The following is a 23,111-nucleotide window of genomic DNA, read 5'->3' on the forward strand; positions in this document are numbered from 1 at the left end:
TCCTGACTAATCTTTGCTACATCCTGGTCCACAACAGTCACCTCTTCTAGTCTTTGTTCTCTCTCATTTTCCACGTTCACCAACTCTTCAAAGTACTCTTTCCATTTTCCCATCACACCACTAGCACCTGTCAATAGACTTCCATCCCTATCCTTAATCACCCTAACCTGCTGCACGTCCTTCCCATCTCTGACTCTCTGTCTTGCCAAACGGTATAGATCAGTCTCTCCCTCCTTACTGTCCAACCTAGCATACAAGTCATCATAAGCTTCTTGTTTGGCCTTTGCTACCTCTACCTTCACTTTACGCTGCATCTCCCTGTACTCCTGTCTACTCTCCTCAGTCCTGTCAGTGTCCCACTTCCTCTTGGCTAACCTCTTTCTCTGTATACACTCCTGTACCTCCTCATTCCACCACCAAGTCTCCTTATCTACTTTCCTTCCAGATGACACACCAAGTACTCTCTTACCTGTCTCCCTGATCACATTAGCTGTAGTTGTCCAGTCATCTGGAAGCACCTCCTGTCCACCCAGAGCCTGTCTTAACTCAATCCTAAAAGTCATGCAACACTCTTCCTTTTTCAGCTTCCACCATTTCGTCTTCTGCTCTGCCTTTGCCCTCTTCATCTTCCTCACCACCAGAGTCATCCTACACACCACCATCCTATGCTGTTTGGCTACACTCTCCCCTACCACTACTTTGCAGTCACTGATCTCTTTCAGGTTACACCGTCTACACAAGATGTAGTCTACCTGTGTGCTCCTACCGCCACTCTTATAGGTCACTCTATGTTCCTATCTCTTCTGGAAGAAAGTATTCACTACAGCCATTTCCATCCTTTTTGCAAAGTCAACTACCATCTGTCCTTCTGCGTTCCTCTCCTGGATACCAAACCTGCCCATTACAGCCTCATCACCTCTGTTTCCTGCACCAACATGTCCATTGAAGTCTGCTCCAATGACAACTCTCTCATTTGTAGGCATGCTCTCCATCACTTCATCAAAGTCCGACCAGAATTTCTCCTTCTCCTCCAGCTCACATCCTACCTGTGGAGCATACCCACTAACAACATTGAACATCACACCTTCTATATCTAGCTTAAGACTCATCGCTCTATCCGACACTCTTTTTACCTCCAGGACATTCCTAACAAACTCCTCCTTCAAGATAACTCGTACTCCATTTCTCTTCCCATCTACACCATGATAGAACAACTTGAACCCTGCTCCTAAACTTCTAGCCTTGCTACCTTTCCACCTGGTCTCCTGTACACATAGTATGTCTACCTTCCTTCTCTGCATCATGTCAACCAACTCTCTACCTTTTCCTGTCATAGTTCCAACATTCAACGTCCCTAATCTTAGTCCTATACTCTTGGTGTTCCTCTTCTCTTTCTTCGAGCGAACGCACTTTCCTCCTCTCCTTCTTTGACCAACAGTAATCCAATTTTCACCGGCGCCCTGTAGGTCAACAGCGCCGATGGCGGTCGTTGTTAACCCGGGCCTCGACCGATCCGGTATGGAAGTCATAGGTTTGATTCGCATCTTTGATTTGGCAAAAGTTTTACACCGGATGCCCTTCCTGACGCAACCCTCTGTATTTATCCGGGCTTGGGACCGGCACAATAAGACACTGGCTTGTGTCCTCTTGCGGCTACATTGGCAGCTCTCCACCGTCAATGTCCTTGAATTACAAAAATAAATAAATAAAATTCCCCTGGTATTGAATCATGAAACTTGTAAATTCTGGTATAGCTGAATGTATTCTTCTTCTTCTCTTCTAAATTAGAACTAAATTAGATTTTCACGCACCTGAAGACAAAAATGAAATATGCATCTAAACAGCCAACAATCATTTCTGGATTAACTTAAACCAGGTTGGATTTCTTTTAATTTTTTAGAAACTGCAGAAAGGAAGATAACTTTTTTTTCATGCTGACCCACTTCAAAATGGATATAACTAGCAACTTGATTGTTAACTTGTCTACATGAGAAAGTGAGCTAATTTTGCCCTGTTGGAAATATTCATACAGAGTGTAATGTAAATGGATCTTCCATGATTATGTTTTATTCAGATTTTATTGAAAAAAACTGATGTAAAATAATTCTTGGACATTGTTGACTGAAGTGTTTTGACCTTTTATAGTGATTACAATGGGCAGATGCAGTATGTGTGATTTGTAGAAAATATAATCCTCCTGAAGAGAGATATATTCTCCAAAACTACACAATAGCTTTATTAATACATCATTAATATCCCCCACAATATGATGCTGGTTTCTATTCATTCTAATCATCCATTATTCTTCTTGAGAATGAGATGAATGTAATTGTCTCATCTTCAGCCACTTATCTGAAAAAAATAATAATTGTATTTGGGCCATTGAACCTGGGACAATGGATTTATAATGACTTTCTATGTCATGGCAGAAAATTGAAATTGAAATTGAAAAGACACAAAAAAAATATTAAACATTGAAGATGAGCCATTACACACAGTGAGGCTACCAAGTTTTCACAAGAGGTTTCAAAGAGTGCCAAAGTACACATGATGAAAGCAGGGGATATTTGAACTTTTTGCAATCAGGGCTAACAGATGTACAAGAAAAAAGATTTGCTGTGAGCAGAGAGCTGAACTTTAACGTGCAATGTTAGGTCACCGCTTTTATTGCAGTTAATGTTCCTTTGCAAGATGCTGAAACGAAAGGACGTAAGAGGTTTATAAAGTAGTTTAGACCTCAGGACTTGCCGTCAATCATAGAAGAGATGCTCCTTTATCTGATTTCTGGAGCTTTTTTGTGTCTACAAATGATACAACCTGGGAATCGGGAAAAACACCAGGCATAAAGTAGAAAAAGAAATGGAAACTTCAAGCAAGAAGAGACAGAGTGAGGCCTCGGGGGGCTCGTAAAATGGCAAACAAAGCTTGGCAATAGCTTGAGAGGGAACAAGATGGCAAACAGAGACAGTGGTTGTCAGTGAAGGGAGATACTAAATGACAAGGAGGCGCAAGACAGAGAGCAATAATGAGGAGGAGCAGTAAAACACAGCAGTGGGAAGAGTCAATTTTTCTGTTAAGGCATCCCAACAGGAGCAAGAGAAGATTAGGATTATGGGTAATTAGTGAAGGAATCTAGCTCAAAATGAAGATAAACATTAATAGGCCTCTATTGTTTCCACCAATAGTGGATTTCAAATGAAAATACAAAAACAAAATACATGCAAATAAAAGTTACTCCAGCGTAATTAGTTCTTTAATCCCATTCTTTAAATAACATTAATGGAAATCAGTTAATTACCACCAACAATTACATAAACAGTCAAAGTAAATAAGTAACAAAGATAAAAAAATAAATAAAAAATAAATGAATGAATGAATGAATGAATGAATGAATGAATGAATGAATGAACTGATTGATGTGATAATGTGTTGATATACTCTCTTTACTAACTGCATGCCTACAGGCCCCTAGTGTGTGTTGTGTTCAGGGGCCTATAACAGCTGTGTGTGTTAATTAACACATATATGTACATGTGAAGTGTGATGTGTAAAAAGAATTTCCCCAAGAGGGACAATTAAAGTAATGGTTATATGTGAGCAAGGCATCAATGCATTTGTGGCTCGGTGATTGAGCAGCCATTCACTTATGAATCTATCAGTTCGTGTTCATCATTAAATACTCATTCATTCATTCATTTTCCTGACCGCTACATCCGCTGTGGTGGGTCGCGGGGAGGCGGAGCCTGTCCCAGCTGGTATATAGGGCGTGAGGAGGGGCAAACTCCAGAGAGCCACACACAACCATTGTGTATCAACAATTAAAAGCAATGTGAAGTTTTAAATTTTCCAATCAGAAAGTTTTAGGAAAGCCAAAAACAGAGAAACCGTGTCGCCATGGTTACGGTATGGTACTCACCCATCCGGAGGGCAGAGAGCGTGTTGGCCTGGCTGAAGGAGAGTGGTGCCATGGTCAGCAGCAGGTCGACAATGTAAATCGACAGCAGCAGTGCTGGCAGAGCCGGCATCTTCCACTGCTCCTCATGGAGAATGGTCTACTGGCTGCCTGGACCGCCACCTGCAGGACAGGAGGAATCATTACCACATTGTCTCAGGATAACAATGACAAAATTCAAAAGCTTCACCTGGTCATTTCCAAATAAAAAAAAAAAAAAAAAGTGAAAAGTGTAGACATACAAATGTCACTGCTGACCATTGGTATGCCATGGTATAAGTGCTGCTACATAAATATTTTAAACAATTGTGAACACATGAGATTCAAATATCAAATAACCAAATATCTTCACAACCTTCGCAGACAGAAATATGAAACAAAAAGCACATTACTCGGCGGCAAATGGGGATGAAAATTAAATGATGCTTTGACCTTGAGAAAGGCCATGGTCAAAGTTAATCTTTTGTACACTCAGGAACCAGATAAGATAGAAAGACGAGGGAGAAGGCCAGTGTGAGAAAGATCACAGACCAAATCTAGTGCTTTGATCAATGATAGTAAGTCAGAGCACTCGCTTTGATCTGTGACGTATGCAAGTAGGTCAAGGTAAAATTTTGAATTCATGGGTGTCGCGGGATGTTGCAGTCTGTGGTTCTGGTTATATTTTTGCTATTGTGTTTCACACTATTAAATTTTTAAATTATTTTGAAAAGTTCAAAGGGAAGAATCTGTATCTGTAAAGCACTCTGAAATGTCTTCTGATATGATTAAGTGCTATATAAATAAAAGTTGATTGAGTTGATTGAGAAAATCAAATTTTGCTCCTGACTCAAAGTCAGGAGCAAACAGTTTCAAACAACCAGGCTTTTGTGGAAAAAATACAGGCACTAACAAGAGATTGCTGGGAGAAAAAGGGACAAAGGTGAAGATGGCTGGGGGAGGAACAGACACAGGATTCAGGCAATTTGTTAGTTAACCTAATTCAGTGCAGAAAATAATTGGAAAGAAACCACTACAGATGTGGAGAAATATGAGAGCTAAAGCACAGATGTCACTTCAGATATCTACAAATATGAGTGTGAAACAGAAAGAGATGCAAAACAAAGAAAATTAGCAATTTTTGGATGCTATTATTTGGAGGAAGTTCTTGTTCCTGTTTGGTTGTAAAGGTGTCTATTGAAAATTAGCCAGCTTTAGCTTGGGGGAGTCTGAGGGGGGGAATAGAGAAAATGAAAAGCGAACTGAACCAGTGATAATGTGTGAAATCGAGACAGTAGCAGGAAGAAGAGGCAAGAGAAGGAGAAGACGACAGAGGAAAGAAACAGTGAAAGAAAATATGAGAATGAATAGATAGGCTGTGACATGTCGCAGAGACAAAAACAGAATTGAAATGGCTGAGTAAAGGGCCATGGCAAAACAAGTTCAAATCAAAGTAGATTAGAATGAGTCGAGCAAGATTTTCACATTAGCAGATAAGTGTGTATGAGTTTGAGCTTGAATTCAAGCTCTCAGAGCAGCAAACCTAAGAGCACAGTGCGCCAACTAATATCTACTGCTGTTCAATCCCATTTTGCGTCGTCTGTTCATCTCTGCGTGGACAGTTATGTTCCTCTAAACCTTCCAACAACGCTTCTTGATTTGTTGAACTCAACCCACGGTGAATGTTTATCGCTGTCTTGCCAATGAGGTATCCCACATGAATATAAATGAGATTCCAATTCCCGTTAGATGGAATTTAAAATGGCTAGAGCTGATCGGGACAATCTGGATGAGCAGAGTGAGAGAGAAACTGCTGAGAGATGAGGAATGAAGGACAATAGGAGTAGGAGAAGTACGGGGACTGTTCCTGTTAGAAGTTGGGCAGTCGTGGTGTCTGTTTTTAAGATGAATGAGTTGTCACTGAGGGAATTTGACTAGAACATTTACTCGAGTCATTATCTGTTCACTCCCATGCTAATGGAAAGCACCTCAAAGTCCTCAAAAAGTTTCTGCAGCTTCACAGGAAAGGAGTGTCACAGCAAAACAACTGAAGATAAAGACTCATTTTAAAATGACTCCAAAAAGCTTGTCCAGGATTAGCCAAGTCTCTGGAGGCCCTGCTAGGAGGTAAACACTGAGATACGGTGCATTCCTCTTCGTCTCACTGGGTGTTGTATGAACACATCCACTTCAAATGGGTTACGCTAACACTTTGAGCTATTTTTTTCTCTTTAAAAAGTACTACATTATTCATCCATCCATCGTCTAATTACCGCTTTATCCACCGTAATTTTATTTATTTTTATTTTTTATTTTTTTAATCTTTGGGTTTCAGGAGGGTTTGACTATTATAATCATGGTGTGATTTATTTGGAGGGGATCCCCCACCCCCAATTTTTATTTTTTTATTTTTTTTTATCTCTACCTCTGCTAGAGATAAAATTATTTTTTTCTATTCAGTGGGACTACCCCATCATATTTTTATTTTAATTAAATAACAGGCAGGTTGTAACAGTTTTCTGACAAATAGCCTATAACCTACATTGCTGCCTCTAACTTGCAACTTGACCCGAATTTTCAGCAGTCTTTATGTTCGCGAAAGTCTCCATGCACACAAATACATTTCATACATTATGTGTTCATTCCCCACTCAGAAGTTCGCAGAGATGTGTATAAAAGAAGAACAAATAGCTGCAGATGACGCAGTGCAAAAGGTCACATGTTTGACATCAGAGCAAACTTACTCTGATATTTGCTGAGTTACTCTTGACATGATGTGAAATCTGTGGGGTGTTAATGTTACGTTTTACACACTGTTCACCTAGAGCTAAATACTCTTGCCATGTTCACATGATCGGCCCTTATACATGGTCCTGAAGCCTAATTAAGTCAAATTTCACATCATGGCTGGTACAGAAAATAAATGTTTCATATCTTTTTAAATTTGTGAATATCTAACTGTTAGGAATTTAGGGTAATAGGACCTACATTTAACCAAAAACAGAATTAGGCCTGTTGATTGCTTTCTTTTCGTGACAAAAAAATTCATCAACCCCTTTGTTTTGTTTTTTTTAACACAAATCACACCCTGATAATGCTAATGCTAATGCTAATGCTAATGCTAATGCTAATAATAATAATAATAATAATAATAATAATAATAATAATAATAATAATAATAATAATAATAATGACAACAACAAAAAGAATAATAATAATAGATTGGATTTTCACTTTTCACTTGAAATCCACTATTTATTCTCTCAAGAATCACACCTGTTGTAGTAAACTACATATGTAGTCACAGCTGTCCTGGGAGAGAGTGTCAATTATACATTCATATACCAATGTGTGGGCAATGGAAGCCAGGTGGGTGGATTGTCTTGCCTAAGGACACAACACAAAATGACAGTACAAGTCATTTGTGCAGAATTTTGATTTTGAAATCCATCACCATCTCCTTTAGTTGTTGTAGGATACATCAAGCTTAATAAAGCCGTATATTCCGCACTATAAGGGGAATTAAACTACAAGTTTATTCTAGCATCATAGAATTGTTTGCATTGCTATGCGCTGCGGGGACTAAACGACACATTTAGTCTAGCATCATAGAGGTCTTTTGACTTATTGTTTGTTTGTTTGTTTGTACTTATTGTTTCTTAGTATTTCTATGCTCTGCGTGTAATAAATCTCACATTATATTCTAGCATCATAGGAGTCTCGTTGATCAATTGTGTGAGTTTTCTGTGTACCCACCTCCGCGGACCTGCATTAAAATATTTCACAAAATACAATCTTAATTTAGTTTCCATTGTTATCAGAGTAAAGGTCAGAAAAACTTAATGAAATTGATTCTTATAAAAAGTGTTCCATTACATTCATTCATTCATTCATTCATTCATTCATTCATTCATTCATTCATTCATTCATTGTCTACCGCTTTGTTCGCTATCGCAGGTCACAGGAGGCTGGAGCCTATCCCAGCTGACTGAGGGCGTGAGGCGCCGGAAACTCCAGGCACAATGCCAGTGTACTGAGGAGCCACGTACAGACACAGACAACCATGCACACACTCATACCTATTGACAGTTTGGGACTGGCCAATTAACTTGAAGCGTATGTTTTTGGAGGTGGGAGGAAGCCGGAGAACCCGGAGAGAACCCACGCAGACACAGGGAGAATATGCAAACTTCGCATAGAATGGGAGGCGAACCTGGAACCGCCTTGCTGTGCGACGACAGCACTACCCACTGCACCACCGTGCCGTCCTGTTCTTTTACAGTTTTGTTTATTTCTTCTTTCACCGTTTTATAAAAAAAATGTATTCTTGGTCCACTAAGTTTCTAAACTTACTCTCTTTCAGTTAAAAATAATCAACTTTTCAAGAAGTGATGATCGTCAAAGGAGTCAAGCAGTCCTCAGCACCTTCAGAATTAAGCTGCAAAACAACCTGCTGTTTGCCAACAATCATGGAAACAAGGTGATTAAGGCAGGAGGACAAAAGGGAGAGAGATTACATATAAGACTGAAAAAAAAGCTAAAGAATTTGAATGCCAGAAAGGTGATTGATAGAAAATTGGCAATAACCAGACATGATGGTGAGCTGAGACAGGAAACGAGGAATGGCTGTAGGCAGAAATAAATAAATGTTGATAACAATTAATTAGGGGGTCTTTCCTGGAGCAAGAGCTATCATGTCAGCAAGCAAACAGAGCCAGCGGGACATTGAAGTTCACTGCTGCAGCTCCAAGGCTAATCACAGCCTCAACTCTATTAACTGCTTTCTGTCTCGTCTCATTTTACATTGGAGGCATTTAGCTGACACTCATCTGCAGCGATTTTGCAGTGAGCAGAGCAGAATGTTCTAAAGCTCCAGTTCATCAACTTTGCAGGAGAATTTTGTAGTCATCAACCATAGACCAAAACAAACTGAATCACAACAAGATAATTTTATATTGTACCACTGAGTATGATATTGACCTAGTTTTCCAAAGGTGAAAGTCATCATCACATTTTTGTGCCTCTGGCTTCCTGAAAATGTTGCTTTTTGTTTTGTGATTCTATTTAATCAGGTTTCAGAGATGGGTACCTAAAAAGGTATAAAAGTGTCCGTCTGTCCACCAAAAATCTTCACAACCACTGCAGAAAGAAAGATGAAAGAAAAAGCACATTACTCGGGAGGCAAAGGGGATGAAAATGAGATGATAGCCTTGACCTTGAAAAAAAAAAGTTAAGATCAAATTTCAACTTTAGTACATTTTTTTGCACATATCTCAGGCACTGGATAAGATAGAAAGACGAAACATAAGGTGTGATATTCAGGAAGGCAAGGGGATGAAAATTAGATCACAACTTTCACTTTGAAAAACTATGTCAAGGTCAAATTTTCACTTTTACACCTTTTTAGGTACACATCTCTGACACCTGATGAGATATCATCACAAAACAAAAAGCAACATTTTCAGGGAGACCGAGGTACAAAAATGTGTAGGTCAGGGTAAAATTTTGAATTCAGGGTTTTCGCGAGATGCTACAGTCACTGACTGCCTTGTTATGTCCAGCAATTGTTTCTGGTAAGTCTTGGGGAATACTACTTTCTTACTAAGAGTAGTAATGTCACTTCATGACCACAATTGACAGTTGTAGATTCCTCCATCTATCTAATTTCTTCTGCTCCTGCCAATTTTTGTGGGTCACAGGGGTTGCTGGAGCCTATCCCAGTGGACTAAAGCCAAAGGGCGGGTGATATTCCCAACGCATTGTCAGTGTCTCGTGGAGCCGCGCAAAAGACAAATAGCCACATACACTCATACTCCCACCTACTGGCAATTTTGACACGAACAATCCACCTAAGCTGCATGCTTTTGGAGGTGGAAGGAAGCTGGAGGACCCAGAGGGAACCCATGCGGACTCAATGAGAACCCGGGACCTTCTTAGTGTTAGGCCACACTGCTATGCACTGTGCAACTGTGCTGCCTGCAATTATAGACTGAAAACAACTGATGAACAATTTAGCTTACAGCCTCTGGGAACCAATTGTTTTTGGAGGTTGAGGAAAACCTGTATATGTGTTTGTAATGATGTTACTTATATTGAGACTGGAGGAGTTTAAAAATCAATTTTAAAATCAGATTGCGTTTCACATACAAGGAGAACTTGACGGATGTTTTCCTCTGTATTCTTAAGTAAGCACACACTGCAATATTTGACAATAATGATGCAGAACAATTCACATGATATTAAGTTTGGCAAGAGTGAGGCAAAATGCTGACTGATATACAACACCTCACTGTTGTATTGCTTTTGAGACAGTAAAAAGAAATATGCCTGACTAAGAATTTCATCAAGGATTTTTAGTTTTCCCTTAGATGTGGTCCACATGTACAGGCAATAGTTACATTATATGTAGTGATGCACCGATTTTTATTCTCATCCAATACTGTACTTTGTTCCTTTAGTTTTTAATTTTCACTTCTGTATCAAGCAAATATAACGAAGCCAAATTGTTCAGGTTGTCATTATCCTATCTCTGAATGAGATAGGTTTGACTTTGAGTCCGTCTTACTCAGCACAGCGTTTATTCAGCATAAAATTGTGATATAACAATGAACAGATAAATATAGGCCACTGCCACTGGTTAAAGTCAATATATTGATGTTCAGCTGATGCAGCGGTGCATCCCCCAGTTTATATATTGTGAATCTATTGCACATCATGCAGAATGTAGAGAAAACAATTTGTCATGATTCCAACTGGGAACGTTTTTTGTATAGTTGCACATACAGAGAAGGTCATGGAGAAGCACAGTAGGTTAGAAGGAGCCACATTGTGTCTTTGTACGTAAATCAAGAGAAAGCTTTGACAGAGTTCCAGGACAGGTACTGTAGTACTGCATAATGAGGTCTGAAGTGGCAGAGAAGTACTGTACATTAGAATAGGACAGGATATGTACGAGGGCAGCTGAACAGCAGTGAGGTGTGCTGCAGGTGTGACAGAGGCCTTCAAGGTTGAGGTGGGACTCCATCAGGGCTCAGCTTTAAGCCTCTTCCTGATTGCAGTGGTGATGGATAGGCTGACCAATGAAGTTAGACTAGAATCCCCAGGGACCATGATGTTCACAGATGATATTGTGATCGGCAGTAAAAACAGGGAGCAGGTGGAGAAGCATTTAGAAAGGTGGCAGCATGTGTTGGAGAGGAGACGAATAAAGATTATTGAAAGTAAAACAATAATTGTGCATAAATGAAAGAAGTGGATAAGGAAGAGTAACGCTACAGGTAGAATACTGAAATGGATAGAGGAAAATGTCAGGTGTCTTATGTGTCAGAAAAGTCTGGAATGAAAGGCAACATTTTTAAGACAGTGGTGAGGCTAGCCACAATGTTTACATTAGAAAGAGTCACACTGAAAAGAAGATAGGAAACTGAGCTGAAGGTAATATAAAGATGTCGAGGTTCTCTCTAGGAAAGACCATGTTAGTTAGGATCAGAAATGAGCTCATCAGAGGAACAGGCAAGGTGAGATGTTTTGGAGGAAGTTCTGACATCGATGGTTTGGACATGTCCAAAGGTGAGATGGTGTGTATATTGGTAAATGGGTGTTGAGGATGGAGCTACCAGGTAAGAGGGCAAGAGGAAGATAAATGAGGAGGATGGATGTAGTGAAGGGAGAGATGAGGGTAGTTGATGTGAGAGAGTGGAATGCAGAAGATAGGCTGACATGGAAAAGCATGACACGCTGTGGTGACCCCTAATGGGACAAGCAAAAAAGGAAAAGAACAAGAAAAGGAAGATGCACATTTGTGTTTTGACTTTGTGTTAGAATCCACAGCATTGGTTTGTAATGTATAGACATTGCCCTGTGTCCATTTTGATAAATGCATGTTTTTAGCTCCATTAGAGCATCTTGGTACTGAACTCTGGACCTTTGCTGTTTTTGACGCAAATAATTTTCACATTTATTATGTATTTCCACACAATTAAACATTGAACAAATGTCTACAATACATTTCGATAGTTAAATCAAGTAACATTAGCAGACCTACTATTCGTTCGTCAATTAAGCCACGTTGTATTAATAAATAACTTCACCGTAAATATCTCAATCTGGTTTCATGTTGTGTTCGCTTTTCCACCACAAGCTAAGGGTGGTGACAAGAAGGTAGTCATGTGATATCATGCGCACATACTATTGGCTGACAGCATCCAGAAGTGCACTGCGTTCCGAGACTCACGGAATGCAACGCACTTTTGTGTATTAAAGAAACACTTAATATGAGTGTGGGAAAAGGTAATACAGATATAAGGAGGTTTAATGTCAGTTGGGGGGGGGGGGTTCATGAACGTTTAAATTACCATAAATATTGAAGTAATTGTTTGTTGCTGTATTGCAGAATTTCATTATTTGCAGGCAGTCCTGGAATGCATTAACTGCGAGAAACGAGGGATTACTGTACACTCAATCAAACAGAGTTTACCTGAATTACAAAAGCAAAAACAAGCAAACAAATGGAACACTGAAGATTTTACATTAAGGACACTACGTCATCTGGTTTGAAATTCCTTAGACCCCTGTCAACCTTCCATACAATAGAGGGGAATAATATATTATTTTTTGCGCTAAATGCAAATTACTGAATTACTACTTTAATTTTTGAAGAAGGATTATCAATATCAATGTTCTTGGGTCAAGGTCCTGCCAACGAACATACAACTTTCAGTTAGTTTGAGGAAAGCCTTATATTTTCAGTATAGTAACAACTCTCATTTACTTGATTGTGTTTCAAGTCTTGGATGTTTTAACATTTTGAATTATTTACCCTGAGCTGAAGCTATTGAAGCAATAAGACAGAAATTCCATAATAAAAAAGGACCAGTCTGAAGAATGGCTTAAACTATGCTTTCAAATGTTGGCATACCAAGCTAACTAGATTTACATTTTGTAATACTTCTCTACTGTGCAGGTGATAATGTATCATAGTCAAAGCAAATGTCAAAAGCTCCATTTTGATCTTTTGTGGAAGCTATATCAACCCCACAGATTGTTTTATATCTGAAGTCTCAAAACGTTTTGACATAAATTTGTATATTTATCACTGCTGATTTATTTATACCCTACCTCCCCTACCACACCATCATATTTTGTATCCAAAGCATAGAAGGTGAGATTTTATATTAAATTCCTGAAAGAGAACACCTTCAAGCTGCTTCTGTCAACATGGATGGATATATCAGCATGTAGGTTTAGAAAAAAATATCTGGTTCCTATCCTCTTTCTGCAGATTGACCATCACGCCTGAGCTCTATAGTTGTAATAATAAATTTGACTTCATTGTGTGATTCTTGCTCTTCTCTTTGCTCACCTAATTTGAACATAAAGAGGGAACATCAGAGGTAGCTGTGAACCCTTCAGATGTGAAGAATGATATCTCCCTTTCTAGGTGCAATAAAAGGGTCGAAAACGCCAAACCAACAAAGACGAGCACTCTCAATAAACACTTTGTCTGCTAGGTAATGGCCTTTAATGCTTACCTAAATAAAAGGTATTAGGTTCTCTTCCCTCTGGGGATAAGGAGATTTTCTTTTGCAGCGGCGGCATCATGAAACAGTGCTGCTGACTCAAACCACTATAATGACATGGTAATCCCCTCATTTAGCCGCTGACAGGAGACATATTTATGCTTTCAAAAACAGCAGGGGGGAGATGGAAATGGGAGAAGTTGCAATGCCTACACAATTAATAACTCTGCTTTAGAAACAATACAAATAAAAATGGTGTCATGTGGTACAATTATGACGGAAAATGTCCAGGTGGAGAAAGAGTCGGAAGGAACAGGTGTTTTTACTTTTTAATGCAAACTTGCAAACGTTTAACATCTGATTGTGTTTCCACTGTATTTATTTATTTTTTCTTTTTTAAAGAAAACAGTTTGTATGAGTTCAGCTAAGCAGAATTCTAAACAAGGTCACAGTGCTTAAAGTTTATGAGAGAGTGAATTGAAATATACACATCAACTAAAGAGATAAAGAAAAATAATTCTAAAGAAAGAAAAAACCTAGATTCACAGCAAAAACTTTCTATCAGATTTCATTAAAATATTCCATCCATCCATCCATCCGTCCGTCCATTCATCCATCTATAATCATATTGTTTAATGGAAAACATCCTCTTCAAAATAGATGAAAGCTAAATCAAATCAAGTCAATTTGGTTCAGTAACACAGATTGGAAACATGGCTAGAATGTTGTCGTCTTTGATAAGCCACTGTTCCCCAAAACATATTTAAGCCAACTTTGTCATTTGACTTAACCTTATATCAGGCTGCAAAAACAAATCTGAAACTTAATAATTCAATGTTTAATTTGCACAAAGCGTTTCTTTTGCTGTAGAGGTCCTGTAAATATTTATAAAAAAAAGTCTGCATAATTCCCAGTATGTTTTGAAGGTTGAATATCTTTCAGAATAAATCCAATGCTGAATTGTGAAGTAGACTGCAATGAATGCATTTAATTAGTCAATTGAAGTCACATTTGCATGAAATTGCCTCAACATTCCTCCATATGTTCACAGTTTATTCACACGTATGAATTAAACAACATCAAGACTGGGAGGTTGTATGCAAATGTTCAATCATTTGAGTCATCATTGGTTGAGTTTTATTGACGTCCGCACAGCTGCTGAGGAGGAGAATTCGGAGGGATAAGCAGAGAAATACAAGTAAAATGTAAGAACAGATGGGGGTTGATGGGAAGAATAATAATAAAGAATCCAGTTTCCTGCTGTGTAGTGGTATCCATCTACATCCTGGAAGAAAACACAAAACAACTCAAGCTCACTGCTTTGTGCAGATAAAGAGCAAAATAATCTGTCCTGGTGGCACCAGAACATTTATCGTCAAGCTAGAGTTTCACCGCACATTATTAATTATTCAGAAAGAAAACATAAATAATGGGGAAAATGTTGGTTGTTTTTTTTACAAAGTTTGTTAGCAAGCAACTGCTTATTTTTATTTACTTTCTGATGACGCCTGAGATTCACTTAAAGTAATGATTCCAATTTATATTTTAACCCTATCAAAATTGCTGCATATGACTTTCAATACAATACCATGTAGATTTGGTAAGCTGTGGTTTAATTTATGGTGGAATTTATTATAAATCTGGCATTATCATGGAGCCCAATGAATGCTGAGGGGCTACTCCAGTTTTTAATCACATCAGTGTATCTAACTGGATTAATTTAATATTATAATTTAAATTACAATCTGTATATCTTACTGAATCTGCTCCCTTCTATAAAAAAAATCCAAGATGAAGTTGCTTACAATTCTTCCTTTTGTAAAAGAAATCATGAAAAGACTCTGTTACTATAGGAACTATAGGAACAGCATGTGTAACACACAGAAATCACATTACACATTGATGGTGATTCCCTTTTACTGCGCTTGCTAGGGACCACAGTCATTTCACACAGATTACTCTTTTGATGAGCTGTGGTTGTGGGGTCACATAAATGTTGAAGAGAACAAACCCTGACAATGGAGCTTTGGGGAACTCTACATCATTTTTTAAATGCCTCTGTATAGATAGCCCCTGTCATTTGAAAACAGAAAAGAGAAAGTATTGCATTAACAGACACAGTATTTTTTTGTTTTACTTTTTTGTTTTACTTTATTTTACCTTTTTTGTTTTAGTTATGGAAATAATTGAATACATAGTAATAAAATAAAATAAATTAGTGAACTAACCAAATATTTCAATCCAGTACACCCTGAAGGAAAACCTCTTTATATTGTATTTTATCTATTTTGGTCTTCCCCAGAAAGGATGGTGGGAAATTTATTGATTATTATTCTTTGTTAGGGCACGTGCCTATAATAACTCTTTTGCTATAGAAAGCACATGTTAAAAAATGCATGTGTAAGTCTTCTGACATAGTGAAAAATCTTCTCTACATCGTGGAAAAATCCGAGATCTAGTGAAGCCGTGCATCTTGAAGCGCGAATAAGTGAGGGACTACTGTATATTCATTTTTAACCTATCAGTTTTTTTGGTGTGTTTATTCAAAATGCTGTGCTGATGATCTTTCACAACTGTATCATCATCTCTATCAAAAAATCTGCAGTCACAATGAGCGCAGGAAACATTGGGGAAACTGAAAACACTGGATTACTCAAAATGTCAAGTAAAGTAAACCTAATGACCCTGTTGACATTTGTGTCAGCGTAACTCAAGAACATACACATTTGTATTTCAGCACAGCTCCCTGCAACACTCAACAGGACAAAGACTGAACAACCTTCATCTGAAGTTTTCCTGTATAGCAGCACCACGTCAGGCTCGTCAAAAATAAGCAAAGCACATATGTTATTACAGAAATGGAACCCCGGTTGTATAAATCATGTGAAAGTGTAGCGGCGTAGGTGTAAAAAGAAAAGTGTGGTAATTTCAGTAGAAGCAAAAGTGTGAGGGAGAAACATAATTCTGCGGAAAAGGGACAACCAGGTTAGTGAAGATGGATAGGTGATGAAAACATAAAAGTCAAGGATAAAGAGACATAGATCATGTAGTGCTTAATTTGAACAGTTCTGATTTGATAAGTCTTTGGCTACGGTCATGAAAACCTTTAGCTTAAGTTATGTAAGAAAGACAAGATGTATAAATACATTTTCTAAACTTGTTTTCCAATTAAATCTAACTTACGGATAAAGAAAATAGCATGAATGACCAATTTCAAAACATGTCACTCTTCACTTGCTAGTTTGCTTAGGTCCTAAATCGACCATGGTGGCCTGTCTTGCAGCTACATGACACTTGCGTCAGTGCACATGTAAAGGTGAGAATTTGCCACCTACTTGACTTGTCAAGTAGGTGGCAAATTCTGCCCCACCTCCTGCATATCAACTACATGAATCTGGTCATTGTGTCCTAGCTTTGTCACTCTGTCCCCATGCGATGTTCAATCTACAGCTTCCTTAAGGGAAGGTTAAACATTTGGGATTAGGAAAATCAAAACATGATGAATATTTTCTTGAAAATTAGGTATAAAGAAACAAGACTTCTCTCAAATATCAGTCTAGGGAAACAACCTTTGTATGATGGCAAAAAAACCCAAAAAAACCCCGTCCCCAAATAAAGCCATAAAAATATATAAAAATAAATATAAAGAAAAAAAATGATAATCTTCCTGTGACAAGCCCCCTTTGATTTTACTGTTTATCATACTTTGATACCAACTATATAAAACTTTGTAAGTCCCTTACATTTTGTCATCATAGAAGAGACATAATCCAGATTCAAGGACAGCATCTCATTTACTGAATATTTATAATGTCATACTTCTGGAAGATAAATGATGTTTACCTTGGGTGAAATATCAAGACTTTCCTTAAAGTCAAAGCTTAAAATATGACATTATTTTGTGGTCTCATTTTAGACACATTTTTCTAACCTTCAACCTGACACATTTGGTCTTTCTGGAAACTTTGACAATTTCACTCGAATTAAATGCAGCATTTGTGGTACAATTTGTGTAATGCTAAACTTTCTGCCCATATTTTGTTTGTTGCTTTAGTTGAATTAAAAATCTTTACACAAGCTACTTATCTATCTCTGTTTTGGGTTGTTTAACCTACAGTCTCCTTTTTCCTCATTCTGTAAGGTGTGGAACAAATGTACCGGTACATTTGTTCCACACCTTACAGAATGAGGAAAAAGGAGACTGTAGGTTAAACAACCCAAAACAGAGATGAGGACAGCAGGATGGCAGAGGATGGATGAATGGATGCTGCAGCAGTGTGAAGGTGACTGATTGACCCTTGGGTCTCCTCTGCACCGCGGGGGAGTTGGGCTGATGGGTTGAAGCTCCAGAGGCAAGCCAATGGTGAAAACAAGGAACACGGCTGTCACCAATTATGGAGGAGGAAGAGAATGGGCAAAAGCGATATGATTAGAGGATGGGTGAGGATAATGTCAATTAGACAGGGAGTGTGGCAGTATAGATGGATTTATAGCGATGAAGGGGAGGACAGGAAAAAATTAGTGCAAATTAGAGAAGATGGGAGGAAAGATGTGTGTGCAGCTAGGTGGATTGAATTTAGTGTAAAAGTAAAGCAAAGGAAGGGAAGGGAACAAATCAATAAATATAATTTCGTTTATCATTACAATAGCTATAGAAAAGATATGACACCAATAGGAATAATAAATACCAAACCACTAAGAAATGAAGATAGCAGTACAGTAATCTGACATATTTTATTTCTTACCCTTTTTTGTTTCAATCCACCACATATACAGTAATCACCCTGCATAATTGTTCATTATTTTTGTTATTTTGCTTTATTATTTGTGGGTTGATATTCAGTTCAATATCAAATGTGGAATTTGAGTTGATCAATGCTTTAAGAAGGTGCAGGCAGCTTTGCTATAGAGCATAGACAGCCTGAGGCTAGAGTGAAGTTCCTGATGAGCGTGTGTCTATGTATTTTCCAGCTACAAGTGTTACCCACTCCACCACTCTGCTACCTGATGCAAAAAAGTTACTTGGAAATATGTCCAGTAGTTTTTGCTTAATTCTGCTGGAAAAGAAATTAACCAACCAATAAATGGACATGGATGAAGACATTACCTTCTTAATGGACGTTATCTAATCAAATCATGAAACTACATAATAAGAGCCTGGATTCAGTAGCACCAGCCGCTTGTAATTTCAAGGTTGATGTTGTTTGAACACTTAAAAGAATATAAAGTCTTGATTTCTATCGGGATTTTTGCCACACAGTAATTTAGCAATAATTTTGGGCTTCAATAAGACAAATGTTCAGTGGGGACTGCTTTTGCCTCACTGTATGGAAGTTCTGGGTTTAATTCCACCTGGAGAATTTCTGTGTGCAGGTTGTATGTCTATATGTGTTAGGTGTGAATGTGAGCCTAAGTGGTTGTTTGTCTCTGTCTCTACAATGAACTGGTGACTCATCCTGGTTGTACCTTGCCTCTTGCCTCTGGCCAGCTGGGATAGGCTCCAGCAGACCCGTCACCCATAGACTGAAGAGTTGAAATGAAATTATTACATTGTTGAGTCTGCACAAACTGTGTGGTGATAGAGAGACCTGTGCACTATGAAGTAATTAACAAGACTGGCATCATTATTTTGCAAAATATCCAAAAAAAGGGGACAGTAAGTTTACAAATGGGAGTAATATTGAAGCAAAGTAAGAGGACCTGTGACAGTGAGAATATTATCATTTCTTTTTGGTGCAGCTCCTCATCTCATCACCTCTCCATTCACTTGTCTGTCAAATGGAAAATGATGTCAGTGTGTTATCTTGGAGGATGTTTCAATGCATTACATGAGCCTTGAGAGAAGGAGTGAGAAAAAGAGCAAGTCTGCCAGAGGTGTAATAAGTGAAGATTCACAGGTTTATCCTTCACAGAAGTTGTATTAAAGGTATGACACACAGATAGAATGTACAAACCATTATGTGGAGCAGGACTCAATAATGTCACTCTTTTTTTTTGGTTGAATGCAAAATAACTTTTTGACCTTCTGGATGCATTTTTTAATGATATTTCAATTTGTCACTCTTTCATTCATTCATCTTCTGGAAGATGAGATGATCATAAGTGTCTTTTCTTCAACCAAAGTACGGCTGTTAGGTGCTACTGGAGCCTTTCCCAGTCGGCTAAGAGCAAGAGTTACATAGAGCCTGGATGAGACGCCAGTTCATCACAGTGCCAGATATAAGACAGACAATCATTCACACATATGGACAGTTTGCACAGAAAAGTTACAGGCGGAATTGAACCAAGGACCGTCTTGCTGTGAGGCAACAGCACTCCCCACTGTGCCAGTGCTATGCCCCTTAACACTGCTTACTGTCTATCACATTATTCTAGTTCATGAATTACAAGTAAAAAATTGTTGGGAATTCTGTTATTGTAATCTAACAGATTGTAAAATTGAATTATAGGCTATAGCACGACTGATAATACATCTGTGCAACTCATCAAATTTAATTTGCTTCTCTTTAAGGTGATGGCTCCTAAATGCAGATGTGCCATTTTGAGCTTCCTCACTTTTCTTACCTTTGTCATTGGCTTGCACCGCGCATGTGAGGGAAGAACAGATAAGGAAGGGAATTTATGATATATGAACTGAAAATGAAAACAGGAAAGACTGCATAGAGATCTGGTCGTGGGGGTAATGTAAAGAAACTATACTGTTTTATGCTGTTTCATGTATAATATCACCAGGACACAGTATCCTAGTCTCCTTTAAATTCATAAGCAGCATCGTAGAGAGCAGAGACTCATTCATGTATGGATTTAATTCATTCTTACATAATTCTGTTTTGATAAAGCTCAGAGGAAGGAAAACACAGCAAAGCCAAGTACTCTGGTTTCATTATGAAGAGAGCACATGCTCCAATGTCAAACAGTGACCTTCAGCAACCAATATAAAAAAGAGAGGCTGATAGAGTGATGCAAAGAGAAGTGTTTGGGGGGGGGGGGGCGACAATTGCGATAACATTAGAAAAAGAGAATACAAGTGATGGATGAAAGAAAAAGAGAAGGAATCAAAGGATTCAGTGAAGGAAAACAAAAGTAAATGTGAAAATGGGGCTCAGATGAATTCAGCTCCGAACAAAGCTGGCGTAATCACACCAACTGCTGTGCTTATGGGCTCTGAAGAAAGTGATGTGTGCATTGTTACACACATCCTCAACAAAACTGCAGATTTGAAACAGAAAAAATAAAAAGAAGGATGTTTGTTTTGATTGTGCACATGTACAGTATAGCAAACACACACACCCTACTATTGTACTATTGCTCCACTAATATATATATTTTTTGGTATATAATATATTAAACCACTCTACAATAAGAGCAGACTTGCTTTCTTTGAAAGAAAGTACGCAGTGACTATCCCTTTAGTTTTATGTTTTTAAGCGCTTTTAGTCTTTTAAGTGCTTTTGATCCAACAACCAGAGTTTATGTGATTACTCATGGCTATAGAAGGAAATCTACTCAACATTGATATTAATGCAGTTATAGGACAATACTGCAATCCTTTTTGCGTACTTGGGGAGAACATGCAAACTCTACACAGAAAGGAATCAAATCCACAAACTTCTTGCTGTGAGGTGACAATGTGCCACCGTATCACTATATAGCACATGCAATATAGTCATATTTGTGACTATATTGCATAAAATCATGAAACCAAGTTATCCCTGACTGAAGAAATTCCGATGTAATCTGAGTTGATTACAGTTCCATTTGTTCTCCGATTACATAACCATGGTAGCGATTACTTCATGGTAACTGATTTCTGCATTTATAAATGATCAGAATTGAAGTATCACTGCATAAATTAACTTAATAGCAACCCAACTGTGAAGGATAGACTTTGAGGATGAACAGATTGAAGAAAAAATTACAGAGACAAAGTAAAATTAAAAAGGAGCACAGACAAAGTGAAGAGGAGGACGAGAAACTGTCGAGCAGAAGGTTTCTCTCTTGTGATATGATTCACACTTCCTCTGTGACATCAGGCTAACACCACAAGAGAGAAGAAATAAACCTCTGGAGGAGTGTCTATGGAATCAACGTCAAGAAACCGTTCTACCACTGTAGATGATAATTTTACCACTAAAATAGATTTATCTACATAAATAATAGCTCAGGATCTCCTGTGTTTCACATGTGCACTAAAATATTATATATCGAATACGTCTACTCTTTATAATTTCTTATTGTTATGTATGTAGTTGTTATTAATTCCACAGTGAATTTATTAAGTCGCGTCTTTTTGCTGTTCTGTTGACACAACCGTTCACCGCGCAGGTAACCATGATATTTTTGGTGTTAATCACATCTATAATTGCATTGTTTCTTATGGCTGCTAAGCTATGTTTGGCTCCAGTGACGTATGACGCCCACGTGACCACTGAATGCGGAAGCTGCTGGGGCGCAGATTTTAAGCTTTTTTGAACAAATGGATGATGCTACACGTATAAAATAGATTTTTTCTTCTATTTTTCATAATGACGAATAACATATATGTCACTTAAAATTAACTTTTCTGTCCCTTTAAACCACAGTTCTTATGCTTTTAATTGTGCAGAGAAGCAATTGTTATGAACGGAAATTACTTCTTCAACACTAGAGGATCATCAACTTATCGATAGAAACACACTCAGATAAATATATGCTTTTAAATAACAAGGTTTTAATTTTCCTCCAAAGATACAGAATTGCCAAGATGTGAACATCGGTATCCTGATATCGATGTTCCAGGATAACAATGTTCAGATCTTGGACAGGGAAGACAGATGGTTTGAGAGAGGATTGGAAGAAGCCATCCATGTCAAAGTGGAGAAGCCATCCCTGAACCGGGGGGATTGTCTGCCACATCACTTTTCGGCCATTTACAATCAGGTCCTTTTGAAACTCCAATAAAGAATGACTCAGTAGATTAACCCAGGTGATGTGTCTCATGCTTATGATCCTCATTAGTATACAAAGGCTCGGTGAAACTCACATTTCAACGACACCTGTTTGACACCCCATGGCACCCCCATCAACCATCATTGAGGAGCCAGGTGGGTTTCAACTATGGTCATTGTAATGTGAATAGCACTGACCACACCCCACAGGGTTAATAAACTGGGACTAGACCAGCCACCTTCAGAAATAATGAAGCCTGTTGGATGAGAGGCGAAACGTTTTCAAGAAACCTTCTTAAAGTCCAGTTGATTGATTTAAACAGCTTTGGATGACCTGGATTACTGAGAACCTAAGCAGACAACATGTAACAGTCCAATAATATTTGTACTAGAGAGGCAACATGTCACAAATTGCACCACTTAATGTTATTTAACCTGAACAAAAACACTACGTAGATTGACTGATCTACTTTAATAAGTTGTTGTGATCCACCTCAAAGCGACCATCAGTAAGAAGCTAAAATTTAGCACCAAGGTTTAGATTACAGATATTACCTCTAACTGAGACAATTCTGCCACAACAGACCAAGTGTTGCTGTTTTCTCCACCTCAAAAACAAAAAGCCATTTAAAAATGTGAGAAATTGTGTCTTAAGTCAAAGTTGACCCCAATTCTGGACAAATCATAACATCTATCACAGCAGAAAACCACAAGGAAAGCACAATACATCACATC

At 38.2% G+C, this 23,111-nt stretch overlaps 1 protein-coding gene across 1 annotated transcript in view; it reads right to left on the minus strand.

The window, feature by feature from the left end:
• LOC137607019 (glutamate receptor ionotropic, kainate 5-like) overlaps positions 1–4,025 on the minus strand; it is a 74,613-nt gene extending 70,588 nt beyond the window's left edge. The window contains exon 1 of the mRNA XM_068332425.1: positions 3,917–4,025. Within this exon, the coding sequence (XP_068188526.1) occupies positions 3,917–4,025 (109 nt within the window). The remainder of the gene's footprint in view (positions 1–3,916) is intronic.
• Between the last annotated feature and the right edge of the window lie 19,086 nt (positions 4,026–23,111).

This window comes from Antennarius striatus, chromosome 14, assembly GCF_040054535.1.
Source record: "Antennarius striatus isolate MH-2024 chromosome 14, ASM4005453v1, whole genome shotgun sequence".
NCBI lineage: Eukaryota > Metazoa > Chordata > Actinopteri > Lophiiformes > Antennariidae > Antennarius > Antennarius striatus.